Consider the following 20,436-nt stretch of genomic DNA (forward strand, 5'->3'; position numbering starts at 1 on the left):
GTCTGAACTGTGCCCATTTTTCCTTGGCATTATCATTTAAAGGAACTGTTCCTCTTAGTTTTGTGCAGCAGTATTGCCATTATATCTGTAACGGTCAAAAGACAAAAGCAAGGTAAGGTAGAGAACAATAATGTAATTTATAAGGACACTGACAAGGAAAAAAATGATGACCTCCTAAGCGCACAAGCCCTTCTTTAAGTATGAAAGAGCAACAGTGGTCTTCAGCTAAATAGCAGATACAGCTAATGGGACAAAGCTTCGAGGATAAAAGGATCAGCTCCACAGGCTTTCTTGACATCTGGGCAGAAGAACCACAAAACTCAAACTAGCTCTGGAGAAAACACCTGGGAGAAGTCCACAATTAACTGAAGACATAACAGACATAAATACAGCATAACAAGAAAGCTAGTGGGTGAAAGATCAATACTGCCCCGGATCAGCTAATATTGGATGTATAATGAGAAATAGTCTTTCTCCCTACAAACTTCACCTCTTTTATATTTTTTTCATTGTTGTCAACACATCTTTATTTTTCAAACTGAATTCATCATTTTTTTTCCTATTCATTCAGTAATATCTTAAAACCATATTAGAATCCCTTTCCTTTCCACCTGCAGAGCTGAATGTTTAAGATCCTTGTAATGAGCTTTCAACACCTTTACTTGTTATTCCTGGTCCCTGGCAATAAGCTTAGATCCACGTTTGTGCCATTTCAAGTCTGAGGTCTCTCAGCAAGCTTTCAGCCCCCCCTCCACTAAACGTGATCTGGAAATTTACCATCTAGCAGAATATCTGTCTGTTTATCTATTCTTAGATTATCTGTTAAGGCTCAACTATTTCAGAAATGTGTCAGCACCAGTTTGAGAGGAAACCTCTTTCTTTCTCATTTTAGCTCCTGATTTTCACTTTGGACATTTCTGGTGGCTGACTGCAGATGTCACAGCAGGGATCTGCAGAAGGTCTTAATTTCACATTCCATTCTGATGGGAATGTCTACTGCCTCATCAGCAATAGTTCACATGAGTTAGTAATAGAAATCTTTTTCCCTGTTCTGTTTTTGAGCTATGTATGCCTGTTTCTACCTGTTTCTACATGGCACTTTGCTATAGTCATGATGGTCTGAGAATACTGAAAGGACAGCTTTTTTGATCTGATTTCAAGTAGAAGGCATTACCTTTGTATACACACTTTGCCCTGTTCATCACCAGTTTATGATTCCAACCACTAACAAAAATATAATATAGAAAATGACTCAGGAGAAAGCACTTCAGGAGCCCATTTAATGTGCCAAATATGAAAGTAAAATGTTTTTGACTAGCTGTGCACTCAAAGGCACTTTCAACTTGAGCATTTCTTCTGTGTTTACTTCCGAATTTCTCTTAGCTGATCTAAAAAAGTATATTGAAATGAAATAAAACATATCTATTTTGTATCTTTAATCACTAAGCCATAAAAGAAGAAAATTACACTGAGTTCACATGACTTATATTAGCCAGTATTTATTTCCATATACACCTCACCAATTTTCTAGGAACTCCTAGTGCTTCACAGTTTCTTAAATATATAATATATCCGGATATTTTCAAGTATATTCTAAGATCATTCTCACATTGAGTTCATATCTGCTAATTATGGGTGAATTTCATCTGGCACAGTTAACTTGAACACACATCCTAAATCTAAATATTTAGCACTCCTACCAGTACAGTGCCCATATGCACTCCTTTTTGCTTGTTAAAACTTTTTTTTATTAGAGAATTGACTGCCATTTACCTTTGTGAAGACTCAAGTGAAGAAAGTGTTAGATACTCCAACATCATCTATAATTTGGTTTCCTTTATGTTTGCTATATCCCTCTATTCTCCTTTGTTCTCTTCTACTTCTGAAGAGAACAGACTTTTGTTCTATTTTAACAGAAATTTTTCTTGATGTCCCCAAATTAAGTATATTTTACATCATAATCTCTTTGAATTTATTCTATGTTTGTGTTTTTCTTTATAGCAATCCCTAGACACATGCCATTGTTACCAGATCTCATACAACTCTCTTTTCATTTCCAGATCTTTGAAGCTCTCCTGGTAGAGATGCCATAGTTTCTCTCTATGCTGTCTTCCCTTCAGACTGGGAGAGTTTAGCATAATATGCTTAATATAGTCCCTTTCAAAAACTGCCAGTACACTTAATTTCTTTATCCCTTACATTATCTTCTCAGGAGATCTTGGTCTCAGTTTCCTGAGTTGTCTTGAAGTTATTTTCCCTATTCTTTCTTCTTGTGCAGCAGGCTGTTATTTCATGATTACTTTCACCCCCAGATTTTTTCACACCTCTGGATTTTCTGTCAATTCCTTCCTGTCAGTTAGATTTGAAATACTGCTTTCCTAGCAAAATCAAAGTCTACCTTCCAAAATCAAAAGTCTGTCCCCAACACTGGCAATCTGAGAACTTGGTTTGCATGTATCCTGACATATTGTTATATCTGCAAGCTATATAGATAGTAAAAATTCACCTTATTGCCTGAGCTTTGGTTGCTTGTAATGATAGGTGAAAGAATCCTTCATCTGTCTCCTCTTCTAATTTACTGTTTCATATTAGATCCTGAGCATGAAACAGAGTGTTATTACCCCTTTTTATCTTCACTCACAGATAATGAACAAAACTCTTTTCCACCTTTCTGTCTTCTTAATTATATGCTGTTCTGTTATAGTACAAAGATTGCACAAAGTTCTCTGTTACTGAATACAGGAAAATTCAGGCAAAAGTATTTTGTCTTTTCTTTCCTTTTGTCTCAAAAATTCTTCCATTCTTAGTCTTCAAGGCTATATGTGACATAAATGGAATATCTTTCCCTGTTTCTGCATGAGAGGAAAAGAGGAACTACATACACTTCTTGCCAGGTAAGAGGGAGAAAGCTTATTTTTCCCATGTATTTCAAATTCTTGAAGGGTAGGATCACAGAAAGATCAAGGTTGGAAGGGACCTCTGGAGGTCATCTCATCCAACCTCTTGTTCAAAACAGAGGAAATTTAAAAGTTACATCGGGTTGCTCAGCACCATCTTTTCTCAAGCTTTGAATATCTCCAAGTATGGAGATGCCACAGTCTCCTGAACAGCCTGTTCCAGTTCTTATCCTTCCTCATTGTGAAGAAGTTTTTCCTTCTGTCCAGTAAAATGAACTTGCAGTATGATTTCACATAGTGACATAAATGATCTTGACCATATATATTCAAAGTATATTAGATGTTTTGATTTTCTACTGAAGCCAACAGTGACTGAGAGAGTACCTGAGATGTTATCTAGTTGTCTAAAACCTACTCTGGTTACATAATCCCATTATGAGGAAGAGCAGGGGGAGAAAGTCATGAGGTGGCAGACATGTAGCCTTGGTTTATGAGGAGCACTTATCTTATCACCCTACTGTTAATAAAGTCACTAAAACAATAAAGACCAAGATTTAATTTTAACTTGGTTTACTAGGCTGCTTTAGCAATGGCTAAAGGCAGTAGTTTAGGAAAATATTAATCCAGGTAAACTATTTAAAGTCAGACCCATTTTTTGCCCGTTTCTGCAGGAAACTTCAACTACCAGCCATCAGCGATGAAGATTTTTAGTTATCTTCTGGTCTATCGAAGGTTCTTGCTCATTGTCCTCACCCCCCTGCTTTTACTTCCACTACCACTTATCATCAGAACCAAAGTAAGTGACCTGCTGTGAGAAGTAATTATTTTGCACCTATATATCAGGTATAAGATTCCCGATCTCTTCAGAATAACTTCAGTATGTTTGTATTGTGGTTTTTTTTTTTTGGGGTCAACTTAGAGTATTTTCATAGAAATGTATAGAATAGAAGAGTTTCAGTGCTGATTGCAGCAAGTCCTGAACTATATATATTTTATTCCCTATCTAGAAAATAATTTTCACATTTAACAATGGTATTTAAACCTATGTATTCTATCCTGAGTGAGGATCTATAGTGAATAGGGAAAGCAGTGTAATGACTTTGCCCCTCAAAGTAAAAGATAATTCTAAGATATTGCACAAAATCTACAGCAGAGCATGCCTCTCCCATCAGATTTCCAGAGTTCTGTTTACACCTTGACCCTTGGACAAATATAAGGAATGTACTCTCTGTGCATGTGTGTGTACATGTGTACACGCTCATGTGTTCTTTTCCCTTACTCCTCTTGTCTCTTGTAGCAAATAATAAAGGATAGATTACGGTTTCAGATCTAGGCACTCTAAAATTAAGTGGTAGATTTCTCATCTTTTCCCATGCTTTCCTGACTTTTTGCCCCCATGCACTTCCACTGTCTACATCCAACTTTCCGAGGAAATTTAGAATAAATATTTTCAAAAGTGTCTGAAAGGAGTATTTTTGCATGTATACAATATGCCTGTACATTTATAGATTTATTAGTAACTATTAGTAACTAACTTTTATTATACAGTAAAAGCAAGGATTTGTACTGAATTCAACTGTTTTACATAAAAACAATAAACAGATTTTGTATCTTCAGATGAAACTAAATTTGTCCCTTGTGGAGAAAAAAGTGCTAATGCTATTACTGGATAACCTTTGGTGGATAGTAGCCTTTTAGTTCCTGTCAAAAAAAGATATTTATTAAAAGTCACTACTAATGCTAATAAAAAGATTTTTCCTTGAGTTATGAAGTGACTGGGTGAGTGAATAAACATTCAATCCAGCACTCATTATAACTGGATTACTTTATATTACTTTTGCTCTATAGAAGTGGCACCATTGGCTCCATGTAAAAATTGTTTTCAGATGCACAGCTGTGAATATAACATAAGACAAAAATATCCCTTATGAATATCCCTCATGAAATTATGAATATTCTTTTGACTTTGTCAACATTAATTGCAAGATTGTAGTTGTTTTTTTGTAAGCTGCCTGAAAATCAGGAGCGTGGCAGCAGTGCTCACTGGAAGTGTGTGATAGTGACAGCCTCAGCAGTCTTGTTTTCCTGAAGGTCAAGGCTGACCTACCTTCCTCCCTCAGCATTCAGGTGAGCTGGACAGTAGCAATGGAGGTCTTAAGGTATATAGTTGGTCTCCAGTGATCTTTAACAACAAGTTTTCAGTTATCTACTTTGCATATCTCAGACACAAATCTGTCTCATGCAGCTAAGAGGGCATAAGAAAATGTACTATTATTTTCCCACTGCAGCTGACCCAATCAACTTCCTAAGTAGCTGTCTCTGATGTCAAAGTCTCACCCCTTGTATTGGTGTATGTTGCTGACCTGTTTCCTCAGCTCTGAAAGAAGTAAAATATCTTTGGGAGGTTTCAGCTTTATTCAGTGCAAATACAACTGCTGGTATTGTCTGCCTACAACTCAGAATCTTCTGCACAGGCTGATATATCCCCACTGCTTTCCCAATCCAGCTGCCCCTTGGCTAAGAGCCAAAGGACAGGACTTCCCTGGGGATGAGCTGCAATCTCAAGAAAATCCAATGCAGGACTGAGCATGGAGCATGGAGCATGGCCAGTACAGATGTAATTTCCATAGTTTATAACAGTGTAGCTTTCCAGGGCTTTACTGATAAGAGGCAAACTTGCTTTTTCAGAATATATATAACTTAGTTATGTTTAACTTGGAAGATTTTTACAGCAGCAAAAGGTACAGCCGTTCCATAAATGTTCTACAAAATTTCAGATTCTCCAAAGCAGTCTGTAGTTGCTGGAGCACCTGCAAATAAACAAGCAAAAGTCTTACACTTTCACCCAAGGAAAACAGCATTTTTAGTAAATTCACTCTCAAAATAGGTTGGACTGTTTTGGCTATATGTGGCCTTCAAAAATGAAAAAAAAATCAACTGAGTCATGGAAAACTGTCGTCTGAATCCAGTAAAATTACAGGCAAGAGAAAACAATTTTGTGTAATGGTTAGTAAGGAGCTTTAGACATGATCTCAGGCAGCCTTTAGAAGGAATTGTGCTGTAAATTTCACTTCTATTTTGGTACTGCTGTTAAATTCTGAAAACTTTATATTGCAATGAATTTTAGACTTTCTGCACTACACGCTTTATCCAAGTTCTATGTATGATATAGCTCCATAGTCACCTCAACTGATCTATAATTGTCCTTCTTTTGAATTAGTCCTTTATTTGTGATCAGTGAAGAGCATTTTTCAAAAGATGCCTCCATCCCTACCAGCAGCAAGGAAAACCTTTAAGATAATGTATTAATCTGAAGTGAAATAGTGAAATCTCCCAGAATTTATATGATTTTATGTAAAATACCTCTGAAAAACAAAAACAAAAGTTATTTTGTTCATTCCAAAGTGGTCCACTCTGAGACTATTCGAACATAACAGTAAAAACAAGTGTATTTAGCAGGAATATCTGCCAGTTCCTCTGCACTGTTGAACAGCTGTCTATTGTAACGCACGATGATGTTTTTTCGGGGGGAGTGGAATCCTTTCTATGCTAATCTTTCATGTCTAAATTTTGGATCCACTTCAGTAAGATATACAATAATTTGTTTAAATTGAAATATTTACCAGGTAATCAAGTATATGTAAATTTACACTCAAGTAAAATGTGAATCAGGATTCTAAAGGCCGGATTGCCTCTTTTTCTGTTCAAATTGTTTAAGAGAGTGTTGAAGTATACATTTTTGTTTCTTTGTACAGCATGGATCTAATTTTCCAAATACACAGACTGGACTATGTGTTTTTTTCTATTTCAGTATTTTCACTGTCAGTGCAGGATGTCCTACAGCCAGCTCTAACTGCTTCACCAGGTTTCATAGAACTTTACAGAACTTGAATGTGTAATGTAGTTCATCCTGCTACTTGATAATAAAACAAAGATTTTATTATTGTGATCTTTGACACAACATGACCTGTACTGCAGTTCACAGAAGCAATTTACAAATATAAACTTTTCATCTGGACATCAGAATCCTTTTCTAGACATAGGAGTGAGTCAAAACACCTAACCACTTTCAAGATGTATTTTGTTAAGTTTATTGTATATTGTGTTGTTTGACAGCAACAGACGGAAATCAAGGATCCAAGAAATTCCCTCTGGTTCCTAAATATAGCAAATGCTATGGCAGGACAGCTTAGTTTTTCTTTACTCAAAATAAATTCTGTTGGCGTTCAGTAACTCTTGTGACAATTCCAAGTTGATGAAACAGTTATATAAAATTTTTACTAGTGCTTCTGCTTGGTACAGATCTGATCTCAGGAGAATGAGTATGATAATACGTGAAAGTCCAGTTCAGAAGTCCTTGCTTCTCTGTCAGATTGTGGTTACACTGCCCATGTCACAGATTCAGTATTGCTCTCTAAGCATTAAGAATCTATCAAATTTTTCATGTGGTAGGTTTCAGGTAAGATGAACATTTCATAAATGAGAGTTCAACTGACACTGACAGATTGCTTCATATATACCATTAGCTTCTCAAACAGTAAATATTAGATATGACAGACTGATTTGTATTGGACATCATTGTTTTACAGTCAAAGGTTCCCAGCCCCATTTTATTAAGCTGTTCGTCTTCTATGATAACCATCTCTACTGCTGTTACAGCAGCTTCATTCCCTTATAAGTGGCATTAAATTTTCCAACTCACTTTCCTCAAGAGCAGAAATACAAATTGAAACTAGGCAAACCTGTTTTCTAGGATTCTACAGCCAGCTAGGCTCACTCAGTCTCATTACAAACTCATGCCTTCAGACCACATCTCACCAGAGTCTGACTTTGGGAACTTCATTTTGGCTGCAGCTTCAGTTGTTTCCGTTGTTCACTGTTCCTCCTTCATCCTAGTCTTTTCTGGTGTGTTCTTCATCAGTATCATGGTGGCCCCATTTTACTGGCAGCTTTGCAGTAAATTTTGTTTTCCAGGATTATGAATGGAAGATACTAAAATTGCAAAACTTAAGAATAATTTAAGAATAACTGCATGTCTTGTCACTCTTGAACTGTGCTGACTATATTAGATAAAATACTTGTCTTATTGACCTTGATGATAAAATGTCATTGATCTCAGGAGAGCCAAAATTTGACCTATTATGGATTGCAAGTTCTCCAAGAGTTCTAAAGGTTTGCTTGCAGCCTCAGAATGTTTGTGATTCATGCTAATTCATGGTCAGAGAAGGCTCCAGAATAACCTATTTGATTGATTGTGCTTGAAAAAGAAAAAGGTAGCTGCCCTTTTCTTCCATAAACATTAGATGTAAATAATAATGCACAATTCTATTTTACCATCTTTAAAAAAAATACTTTTAAACTATTTACTGAACATCTTTCAAATTACAGGAGAATTATCAATAGCAGACAGTAAGTACTGTAAATCTAGGTCTCTTGATTCATACCAGGTGAGGGGAATCTCTCTGTTGACCTCGCCGGACTTTTTGCAGTCATAGTTGTTTTCCCTGGATGATCCAAACATGTTTTTATTGATGTCTTGTGTATTCTAGGAAGCAGAATGTGCATACACACTGTTTGTAGTTGCCATCTTTTGGCTCACAGAAGCTTTACCACTGGCTGTTTCAGCTTTGCTACCCGCCTTTATGTTCCCTTTGTTTGGTATAATGGCATCCAAGCAGGTAACCTTTTTTTCCTCTCAATTGTACTATATTTTCAATGATAAATCACAAAATCTCCAGAGAAAGAGCCACATAATGCTGAAAATTCATACGTTAATCCAAGGATTTGCTGAGTATAGATCACAGCAAGCTGTTCTCAAGACTTGCTCACATACTTTGTCCTGACTTCTTTACTTTTTTTTTTTCCTAGATTGTGATTCAGTGCTTAGATGCCAGTCAGTGGGAAGAAACCAGTCATATATAAAGTATCCCTAGTGTTATAGATGTGATGTGACACACTAAAGATCCCATCAGCAAAATGCTGAGTATCAATCTTGATGTTAAAGAGTTGATGACACCACAGACAATCATATTCTAAGTCTCTATATTTAAAGTTATTTTTTTCATTCATTGGATAGATGACTAAATTAATAAAAACAATCTTTTGTTGGTGACTTAGTTCATGTGTGAAGTGTGATGGATGATCTTAGGTTGTTTATACCACAAGCCTTATTTTTCATTAACTTTTAACACCGTTAACTTTAATGTAGTCACTCTTGCATCATTTGGCTTAAAATAAATTAACAATTTCAATGAAATTAATTAGCTAAATTTAATCAAAAAATCTTTTTGCATATGCATTTCAGTGTATATTTTTGCTGAAAGTGTTTTTCATTAGGCTGGTAATAGCAAATACCAACACAAAGTCACTATTTAGTTAACAAAACCCTTTTTGTTTTTATTTCAGGTTGCATCTGCTTACTTTAAAGACTTCCATTTGCTGTTAATTGGAGTGATTTGTTTGGCAACATCAATAGAAAAATGGAATTTCCATAAAAGAGTGGCTTTAAGAATGGTGATGCTGGTGGGCGTGAACCCTGCGTGGTATGTGTTAAACAATGTCTTGAAGGACAATGATACTTGTGGAAAGCTAGGTATACCAGAAATAATTGCCTCCTGTTTTTTTTCTGTAGTAGAAATCAAGCCTTTCTTTGCTACTGAAAAAAGTAGATGTGGGAAATGGTTTGATTGATTTGTAGGTGACGCTTTATTGTTTTGCTGAAATCCTGATTAAAAGGCTAAAAGCTCCCTGCAATGATTCTGTTCATAATAAGCATCTTTCTGAACAGAAAAGCTGATGAATCTGTGAATAATGTAAGGTTTCTATTTCTTAATGATGGTTAGTACATTACCTAACCAAGGCCTACAACTCAAAATCCATGTTATGCTTATTATTAATCCATATTTCAGCACTGTTTGCAAAATGCTGGACATGTCCCGAGTATACAACAAGAATTCAAAATATACAGTGAGAAAAAAAAGTCAAAAAATACAAAATGTGGTAGGGAAGGAAAAATTTATGCATAATTTCTCTATGGTTTTTCTTTGACTATCTGTGAAGAAAAAAAATATCAAATGAATAGGAACTCCTCCAGCTGGATGAAGTGGTGAGGGAAATAAAATTATGCACTCTTTACTGACTCAGTGTCAGCATGTGTCTCATGAAGTGAAAACCCTTTTCTTTACTTGCTTGAAAAGTATGCAGGAGAGCTTTAGGCAAGCAGCTTCATCTGTCAGTACATCAGTAAGACTGTAGAGAAGATCTGGAGTGTGTTTGGCTTCCCAGAATACAAGACACTTATGAGTTCTTCTTAAGAAACAAAAAGTGATGGAAACTAAAAAGTCAGAAAAATAAAAGCTATAGAGCTAAAAAAATGAGAGGCATCTTGGATGATCTAACTAATAACATCTTCTGGAAACACTGGATTATTTCTATTCCTCAATGCTTTGACAGGCCTGATTTTAAATATATCACATATATTTTGATTTTTTTTCCTACCTCTTTCAGTAGCTTTTAGCCTTCATTCTTGACAGTTCTTTGCATTCAACTGTCTCCCATTACCTTTAGCTATATTCCTGAGTCATGCAGGTTTAGTTATTTTAAATTTTTTTATTGGTCAGTCTTAAGTCCCTACCATTTGGCTGAATTCTTGAAAATGAGAACATAAGTGAATAGTGCTAAGCTGAACGCTGCTGGGAGCTTACAGTGGAGACAGACATGCAGAAACCTGCAGCTAGCTGCTGAGAATGCGTAAAGAAATTCTTCAGACAGTTTTGAAACCTTGAAGAGGCAGTATGCATCCTCGCTCAGCTCTGTCACATTTCCTGACTATGATAAGAAGCTGATAAGACTATGATAAGACAATCTGTGAAGGAGAGGATTCTCCCACCTCTCAGCATCTGTTGCTCACTATCTGCATGCCCACTGCAAATTGATGGAAAGTGTTTGTGCGCAGTGTGCCTCTGTCTCTGCTAGCAGTAATCCACAACCAGCCTTTGCACATTGGGACCACATCCAGCCCAAGGCAGAGATTTTGTTGTAGGAGGTTTCTGAAGTAGAGGACATGGTGGGGCGCAATGGTGTAGGTATGATGGTAGGCGTCCTTAGTGGCCTCTCATCATTTGATTTGTGTGGTCTGGTCTGAGGACTTGCAGGTATTTCATAGCAGGGACGGGTGAACATGCCTATGCAATCCACAAAACCTAGAATGAGTAATAAAGGATTGATTGTGCTTTAAATAGCAAAGAATGTCTTTACAGTTGACTGTAAATGAAGTCATCCTCCAAGGTTCCATGTAGAATATTTTTTAACAATACTGTGGTGAAAATAAACCAGACTGAAGAGGTTAGGATGTATTTTTTTTTTTATTTTTTAATAGAGTCACTCATTAGAAGATACCGCAGTGTACTAGATGATCCCTTGAACATCAGTCTATCAAATGTCGGAAATAAATGAAGAATGGTATTGAAATAGATGTTAGTAAATGTCTTCATTTGCTTTATTTTTAAAGCCTCTTTCGAGTTGTACTAAAATAATACTTATCTGCAATGTAAATATTCACATTCAGTGTACCTAGCATGACCAGCCTTTTCTACATGAAGTATCTCGTGAAAACACAATTCTTCTTCAACTCCCAGCTGAGGCTCTAATCCAAAACTGAGACAAGTTAATAGGACTTATTTTATTGGTGATCATTCCTGCTGAATCAGGTCCACCGTTTGCAGATATACAGTTCATTTCATCATCGTGCAATTAGAAATGCACAAAGAAAAGAGAGGGCATCAGGGTACTGAACTTTTGTGTGCTTATTATGAAAAAAAAGTTTGCAATGCTATCACTATTAGCTAAGTGAAAGACTGTTAGAGGCTTCTGGAATACAATATTTTTATACAAAAATCTTGTCTTGGTATGCTGATTAATCCTTACAGTTTGTGTAAGGCTGTTCATCTAGAAGTTAGCCAAAGAGCTTTGCAAATTGCACAAGGGACTTCTCAGAAAATGACATGCACCATGGTCTCTTCCCTCACTGCTGTTCTCTCTTTCTCTGTGGTGATGTATGCCAGTTGTTTAATGACACTGTCAACACCTTGCAACAGGAAGTCAAGAAAAATACTCTCATTTGCGAAATATTCTCATTTACATCTCCAAGAGATGCATTAAAAATAATAATGTGTTCTGCAATCTAAATGTAACCTGTTTACCTTTGCCAGACATGACATGGAAATTTAGTGTAAAACTAGAGTGACTCCAGCAAGGTTGACACAGTTCCTATTTTGTGGTAAACTTAAAGCATAAGTTGTGGAAAGACCAGACTGAGACTTTGTAACGACCCTCACTTTCTTTTTTAATATGAAATATGGCATTTACTGAAGCATAAATAATCTCTAAGTATGTCTTGGGGCACTGGTTAAAAGCTAAGTTAAGTGTCACCTATGGATTTGCTAATATTTGTTCCTACAACACCTTCACTGTTATCCAAAGGACTGACAGCCAAAATAATAAGTCCAAAGTTTTGAGCTATCGTCCCCAGTACAACAAGATTAATAGCAGTAGGTAGTACAGCCATTTTGACTTTTCTTTGAGCTTGTGACATGCATGTCCATATTTCTCCAACCAAAGATGGTTCAAAGATTGTAAATAAACATTATTGCTTCTGTTTCAATTTCTAATAATATATTTGATCCTTAAAACTTTAAAATATAATTATTTCGGTGAGAAAATGTCTTTGATCAAGATCATTTTAATTCACAAACTTCCTCAGAGGTCAATTACAAGCACTAAACATTTAGAGTTTCCTACCTTCTATCTTTCTGTTGAAAAAGTTTTCCATTTATAATAAACAGAAAGGGCTACATTAACAGTAATAAACTCTTTTCTCTCTTTCTAGGCTTACTCTGGGTTTCATGGTTAGCTGTAGCTTTTTGTCTATGTGGCTCAGCAACACCTCTGCTGCTGCTATGGTGATGCCAATTGTAGAGGCTGTAGCTCAGCAGATCATCAAGGCTGAAGCAGAAGTAGATGCGCTGGAGATGTCTCAGTCTAATGGCTCCACCAACCTGGCACTGGAGCTCGATGGTAGGCATATCGTGCAGTTCACGTGTTCCCCCACTCCACAGTGACGTAAAGGCAACACAAAACGAAGTTGGCGGAATAGGGAAGAGATCTCACCTCACCAAGAGCGCTCTCACCATCGCGCGTTTCGTGGTGAGACCTCTCTTGGAATACTCAGTATGAGGCCTCTTATGTTTGTAAAGATCTATTAAAACTGAACAGGTGCAGTTTATGGCAGCTTTATGAGAGAAGAGAAGAGGCTGACTCGGTCAGCCTAGTAAAATAAAGTCCAAAAGGAAATATGACTGCAGGCTATAAATACATCAGGGGTCCAACATTACTGAGGGAGTCTTTAAGCTCTAGGATAATGTTTGGAGATCAAATGAATCTAAACTCATTATGTACAAAATTGGACTGTAAATTAGGAAAAGGTGTCCAATCATAAAAAGACTGAGATTCTGAGGTAACAGGAATAGTGGAGGAAGAGGGCACAATCTAGCTGTTTTTAAGCTTAAGTCTAAAAGTCTGTTAGTGGGAAGATAGAAAGCAGTTGCGTGGATTAGGACATACTTACGGAAAAGATTCTTTCTGGTTTTGCACCCCTAAATTCTTGCCTGTCTTTCCATCAATGTGTTCCAGAAAACATTATGGAATGTGAAACCAGTGACTGGAAAGAGAAGACAAAAGAAGCTAATAGGTAACAGTTATTCATTTCTTAAACTCTGTTAGAAGAATAATTCATCTACATAGAACATCTGTTTATTAAAATAAATACCCTTATTTTTACAGATATGGCAATGGCATGAGTAATACTGTGTGCATAATTGAAAATGAAAAGGAAAATGAAAAAGAAAAGGAAAAGGTACTTCAGGTATCTTTTTTTTTTAATGCAGTTAATACGTGTATTATAGTTTTAACCTAAAGCTCACGCTCATGTAACAGTTATCACAGCACTACTAGCCGTGAAGCTGGTTCCTTGTAAGTTACATATGTGTATATGTGTTGATACGCAAAAAGTTTACTTATTTAATTATTTCATTAGTGTTTTTGTGCTCCAAATATATTTCACGCAAATTAAACCAACCTCACCTGAGGACAAGCAGAACATATCAGGTTTTCCCAGAATTTGAAATACCTATAGATTGAATTTCTCAGGATTTTCTCAATCTTGTTCTGGAGCGGTAGTGCCAGAGTAGGGAGGGAAGGGGAGAAAGGAAGTTCCTATGTAAAGACTGAGGCAACTTAGGCAAAGGACTACAGGATTTGGCTCTCCTTTCTTTCCCTTCGCTTGATTGATTGTATTAACAAACCAAAACATACTGCATATGGTAATATTGCCAGCAAATTGTCTGACTGTGAAATTCTAGGACATTCCTTCATCCTACTTTTGTGCTTGATGATGAGGCCTTCTTACATGTTAATCAGGTGTGTGTTCTTACTGAGCAGAACGTACCACCTGCTGAAACGGGGAAAAAAAGCAGAGAGGACAAATACAATGGGGTTTTCAAAGTGATGTGCCTATGTATTGCTTATTCTGCTACCATTGGAGGATTGACCACAATCACAGGAACATCGACTAATTTGATTTTTGCTGAGCACTTCAATACGTAAGAGACTACATTAAGTTATTTGTATCCTTTTTTATTCAGAATTTTAACTATCCTTTCTTGTGCTCTCACATGTTTCCTCTGAAATGTATGAGGAATCTTACCCTCTAATTTGACAGTAGTTGATTCTATTACTTTCTTTTTTTTTTTTTTTGTTAAAGACACACAATGAAATGGTATGGTAGTATTTTACTTACAATGGGAAAAGTTACAAGTGATTATTCAAAATATGCAAAATGATGATTAATTTCTGGCATACTTTGGTTAAGTAGTACTTTACTCTTTGAAGAGCTACATGGAAAAAGATGAGCCTATCTGAGGAAGAAGGTACTGCTTACCATGAATATGAGAGACACTATCTGGCCTTAAAGGACAACTCATTTCAGCTGAAGCTGAGCTCTGGTAGCAGAAGCTAAGTTCTGGTTTCCCTTTAATTCCAGTGCAGATGTAATAGCATCACCTAATCTTCCAGATACTAGCTGACATCTCCTTAAGCAATATTGATGATCAGATTTATTTGATGTTCTGGATGTTTCTAAGGGGCTAGTGTGATTTGTAAGAGCGTGGAATATTATGTCTGATTGCCACCTTCATTTTGTGAAAACTGGCACCACTGAAAGTTGAGCCCTTATAGTAGGAAATTTGTCCTAATTTAGATTTTAAAACAGCAGACAGGCCATCAAGTATAGTTCTAACTAAAGTATATTTCTCCCATATAACTTAATATTATTCTTTTCTGAGGTCACCACCTACTTCCCCAAATACAGATTTGGGGAGAAGAGCAAGGACTGGTGTGAAGCCCAGTTAGAGTACTTGGGGGCTCCCATGTGAACAGTTTTTTTGTGCCTGTTGTTAGCATAACTGAGAGGAGCCCTGTGGTTGCTCTAAATTGTGCTAACTTGCATTTCAAACTGCTCTGAGTTCCTGTTAGCCCTGGAATCAGAAAGGCGGCAAGGCAGATTACAAGACTTCTTCCCACACTTGTCCAATCCATTAGAATAAACAAGAACGCATCTTAGTGCTAATTTTTTTCCCAATATTTACAGCAATTTTAATATAATGTTTTCAGATTGTAAAATATATAGATGGATGTTTGAATCTGATCTACATTGCTTACTGGCAGCCCTGAAATGTCTGTTTCTTTTCTAAAGACCATTTTGTAGAGTTTGTAGAGTTTAAAAGTGTTAAAGGGAAAAGAAAAAGGTTATTTTCAAAGCAATTTGGTGGGAGGGAGGAGGAAAATATTTTTTGGCCTGTCATGTCAGGCATGCAGGTCCACTCAGCAAAGAATGTCTTTACTAGCATATATGCCTTCAGTAGGCTATGTTTGGTGCATTGTTGAAATGCAAAATTTAGGTCCGTTAATCAAATAAAAAGCAAATCATTTCAAACCGATCTGAAACACTGTGTTCAATGAAACACTTTTTTTTTTGAGGTTAGTAAAAACATTCTTCAATATTCCTTTTCTTTCTTACATAAAACTATTTTGAAATGAAAATAGATAGATTTCTTTCCAAAGCTTTTTGAAAAACCCCTAGTTCTCACTGGCATTTTTTTTTAATCCTGCAAATTTACTCATTGCCAAAAATATCCCTACTCTAATTTTAAAATAGAGCAAAACAAAACACAATCCATTCATTCCCCTCTGCCTAATATTTTGAGTTGCATGCAGCAAAACAGGTTGAAAGACCAGTTACTGATAGATTTTCTTCTACCTATGTTCCCTGAGTGGATCGAATTTGGCTCCAGCATGATGGTGCAGAGTACCGAAGTGGTAGTCTGTAAACCAGCCTGTGCTAAGATAAGGTCTGGTCCTGATTACTTCTCCAACAGAGCAAGAATGGAAACAGAATGGAAATTATAGCAGAGATTTCCTGCTATTGAGACTACAGAACTACACAGGTCAGACTGAAATATAATCTGTCCTTCAAAGGTCTAAAAAAAGACCTTTCAAACTCTCCCTTCAGGTCTACTGCATTCTGTAGGGAAAATGTTATGCTTGGTAGGCCTAAAATTTTAAACGTATGAGTACTTCTGGTTCCAGCAGACGTCATACTCAGGAGCCTAGAAGAATTCAAGATTGATTACTAGGGATAGTTTACTAGGCTAGTTTGTTCATTTCCCTGAAGTTGTAGGAAACTTGAAGAACTGGCTTGCAGCTGGTTTTTCAGCTTGTCTTAGATGTTAACAATCCCTTCAAGAATGTATACACAGGTCATTTTTTTCCTCTTGGATCTTCACCTTCTACTAGGAACATGGGGTGTACATTGAGCACTGTGAACATAATCCAGTTTTACACCCGAGCAGAGTTTTGTTTAATCTTGACAAAACTACTGAGCCTAATCCTTAACTTGAGCTGTTTCAGCAACCTAGCTGTGCAAGTATTTTTAAGTGTCTTGCTCCCTTCTCCTTAGAGGTCTTAATTCTATTTATGTCTTATCTGAAGTGGTAATTGACCTGTTAGCATTACTTGAACATACTTGTGGTCTACCTTCATGCATGATAAACATCTGATGGGGGATAATTTGGCAAGAGGATTGTACATATCCAGCATATTCTTGGGTTTACCACTCATGACAGGATAGTTAAAATGGCATTAAAAAGTTCCAGATTCATCGTATCTTCCTGGTTTTCATATTAAACAAGCTGGGATTGGTGTTTACTGTGCTCGTCCTCCCTCCTTTTCATTTGTCACACAAAGAGGAAGCTAGCATATCTGTGTTCACTCTGGAGGCTGTGAGTAGCTGGGAACTTTCAGCACGTTGTTGAGTTAGGACACAAGTTTAAGCCGTGTTTCACAGGGTAGAAGCAAACAGTGGAAATGTTGATGCAATGCTAAGCATCCCTGCCAATGAAACTGCACTTCTGTAAGGGCTCCTTTTCAAGACAGAATTGTTTCTTATCCTCTCAGGGTCACTCTACTTGGGCACCTTTTACTATGTGCAAAGAGAGACTGCAGGCAGGATGTATGCAACAGGGGGAAAAAAAAAAACCATTGGCTAACACACCCAGAAGACTAGTAGGCTAACCATCAGTTCCCTTATCCTCCCTCTTAAGATACCCAGAAGCCTTTACTGGCCAGGGAAATGTCAGTGAGGATGAGAAGGTTTGGCTCTCACTGCTCCTTGAAGCAGATCATCAATGGTGTTGAGTCCCCTTCTTCTGACTGCCTAATTTATTTTTTTTTCTTTAGGATTTAATACCTTTCTGTATTGATATTTTTCTTCCTGGATCCCTGAGGCTGCTATTGATCCCCACGTCAGTGATCTAATCTCTATAATTTTACTGTTCTTATCTTGCATAGCTCTGCAGTGTGGACTTTCTCACAGCCCTTTCCCCTGACTAAGCAGTTCCTTCAGCAGTGCCAGGCAAGGTGACGTCGCTAGCCCGTATCAGAGAAGGGCTGTGGATCCGGGGAGTGCAGGCAGCCACACCCTGGGATGGAGGGAAGGTCCCAGTGGGGGTTACAGAAAGGAAAGGGTTCCCAGATAGCAGGACATAGTGATGGGGAGAAAACTGAGTTCTCTTACACCTGAGGAAGGGTAGGTCCTACATGGGGAACCTTTGGTTCTCCAGTCAGGCTCACTGACAATTTGCTAGGTTGTGTGAATCCTATTCTGGTAACTGAGTTTGACCTTCCAAAATGAAGAATCAAACTTTGCCATCATTAAATTATTTTATACCTGAGGAACTTTCTAACAGGAGTAGAGGGAATCATCTTATCTGGATCCGTTTCACGAACAAAGTTTTGTTGGCATTTGCACTGTGTTTCTGGAAGGATAGTTTATTGTTAGTGGCACTAATTCACTGTAATACAGGGATTTATTAAAGTCAGTCACACTTTTATATCTTCCACAAGACATAGATCTAAAAAAAGCTAGTTCAGTGTTGCTTTCTGCCCATCTTTGCCCCAGACAAGATCTACAATAGATAATCCAACTATAGAAGATAATCTAATAGTGTCACTATGCAATAGATCATTTCTTAACCATTTAAACTGATCAACCAATCCATCTAGGAATGCTTGCTGTGGAAATTAGGATTAGGTAACATTAATATTAAAGATAAGAGAAATATTTACATATATACATTTAATATTAAAGATTAAGAGAAATATTTACATATATATACATTCATCCCTGCACTAATTTACTGTGAAACCTGACCACAATAAATTACCTTCTGATAAGAGAATTAACTCTAGTGTAAAGTTTTCAAGAGCTTTGTTGCTTGATAAACATTTATTGCGTGTACTTCAGGGTAGAAGGTGATAAATACTTTATCAAGTTGACAAAATACTAAGTTATGAAGCTGAGTCGTTGCTGTGCTGAAGTCAGGGTTTTCTCTATCTTGGAATTTGTACATTCAAAAAATGATGTGGTTAATCAGGTAATAAAAGCTAAATAGCCACATAATCAGTAAATTATATATAATAGCATAATGCCTTTCCCTGTTCTAGTTTCACTGTCTCATTACTATGCACAGTTGCAATTTAGAAAATCCACCACAAGATGCGGGTAAACATTTTGTTTCAGTCCCAGTTGACACTTTAATTGCAATATATGTAAATATTATAAGAAATATAGATCATTCCTAAAATTTACATAGCACTTGAGATAGCATTTATAATCAACATTTACTGCTTCAAAGACCTATCTGTATATCAGAATTTCTTTTCTTTTAGCAAGGCCTGAAATACAAAAAAATTGATAATATTTGGAAATAGTCATCTTAGCCATGTCATTTTCCTTCTACCTGATTTTTACATTGAGAGGGAAGGCTGTTCAAGAAGGCTAGATTGTTCTCATATTTAGCATTAAAAGCTCTCTTAGCTGGAAGGTCTCAAAGGAAGAAAAAAAATCTATTCATAAGGTAAACTGGAAAACTAAAGACAGTATTCCTTTATCTGGCCTTTCTGGTTATCTGGCATTTATCTCATTCAATAATAAATTCCTTTCTTTCAGAAAACCCAAGCATATTTCTCCTTTCCTTAAATACATATGGTAGGGACAGCTCTGGGTGATGACCCACATCTGTAGATGGTAGATTAAGTCAGCCTCAAAGAGATAGTGTGACTTGAGAGACAATCCACCTGGCAAATGAATTTACCTGCTTTTTGTGGAAATTAGTAACAATAGTTTTGTTTCTAATTAGCTTTTAATCCCTTTTGAAGCTTATACAATGCATACCTTACAACATTTTCTCCACTATCTTCTTCTGTTTCTAAGTTTATTGAAGCCTGTTTATTCAAGTATATTTTCTTCTGCTAAAGTCTCCTTTCTAAGAATTGCTTTTCTTCCACTTCTGTTCCTTTGTAGTCCTAATGGCTCTTAACACTCTGAGGGGCCCTTCCTCACCTCCTCAGCTCAGGTTAGACACATCCAGACCTGGTGGCAGGCCCAGAAACCCATTGCTGCTAATTCCAATAATCGTGGCACAGCTGGAAAGACAGTTGCTTTAGGAACAGGATGGGATGGTGAGGGAGAGGACATGAGACGCAACCTCATGCTGAAGGCAGCTGCCAACCAGAAGCACTCTGAGTATCCCTGCTGCAGCATGGCTTTCTGGCACTTCTCACAGGACTTCATTCCCTTCCAAAGCTTACCTGCATTGTTTTTTACTTTTGTCTAGACGTTACCCAGATTGCCAATGCATCAATTTTGGATCCTGGTTTATCCTTTCCATCCCCATCACAGTTATTATTCTGCTGCTCTCCTGGGTCTGGCTCCAGTGGCTTTTCCTTGGCTTTGAGTAAGTAAATGTCGGAATCAATAAAACTAAAGCTTGATAATATAAGAAATACTTTGTACAGGCAGTAAATATCATATCTAAATCTAACATGCTTAATAAAAAGTTAATGCAGCAATGGTGATTTTGCATCC

At 36.9% G+C, this 20,436-nt stretch overlaps 1 protein-coding gene and 1 long non-coding RNA gene across 4 annotated transcripts in view; one reads left to right on the forward strand and one right to left on the reverse strand.

The window, feature by feature from the left end:
• Nucleotides 1-20,436, forward strand: part of SLC13A1 (solute carrier family 13 member 1) — a 58,425-nt gene that overhangs the window by 23,037 nt on the left and 14,952 nt on the right. The window contains exons 6-14 of one of the 2 annotated variants that reach the window (XM_068932059.1): nucleotides 2,808-2,894; nucleotides 3,569-3,693; nucleotides 8,447-8,575; nucleotides 9,303-9,439; nucleotides 12,784-12,971; nucleotides 13,587-13,644; nucleotides 13,737-13,809; nucleotides 14,394-14,554; nucleotides 20,186-20,305. In XM_068932059.1, coding sequence (XP_068788160.1) covers nucleotides 3,595-3,693; nucleotides 8,447-8,575; nucleotides 9,303-9,439; nucleotides 12,784-12,971; nucleotides 13,587-13,644; nucleotides 13,737-13,809; nucleotides 14,394-14,554; nucleotides 20,186-20,305 — 965 coding nt within the window. In that variant the 5' untranslated portion in view covers nucleotides 2,808-2,894; nucleotides 3,569-3,594. Of the gene's footprint in view, nucleotides 1-2,807; nucleotides 2,895-3,568; nucleotides 3,694-8,446; nucleotides 8,576-9,302; nucleotides 9,440-12,783; nucleotides 12,972-13,586; nucleotides 13,645-13,736; nucleotides 13,819-14,393; nucleotides 14,555-20,185; nucleotides 20,306-20,436 lie in introns of both variants that reach the window. The other variant, XM_009687344.2, reaches the window with a different exon arrangement.
• The window catches only part of LOC138066003 (uncharacterized), a 45,995-nt gene continuing 29,262 nt past the window's right edge, over nucleotides 3,704-20,436 (reverse strand). Inside the window, exons 4-5 of one of the 2 annotated variants that reach the window (XR_011139112.1) lie at nucleotides 13,522-13,614; nucleotides 3,704-5,707 (exon numbers count right to left, since the gene is read on the reverse strand). This is a non-coding gene — a long non-coding RNA (uncharacterized lncRNA). Of the gene's footprint in view, nucleotides 5,708-12,915; nucleotides 13,005-13,521; nucleotides 13,615-20,436 lie in introns of those variants that run through there. The other variant, XR_011139110.1, reaches the window with a different exon arrangement.

Source organism: Struthio camelus, chromosome 1 (assembly GCF_040807025.1).
Source record: "Struthio camelus isolate bStrCam1 chromosome 1, bStrCam1.hap1, whole genome shotgun sequence".
NCBI classification, from domain to species: Eukaryota; Metazoa; Chordata; class Aves; order Struthioniformes; family Struthionidae; genus Struthio; species Struthio camelus.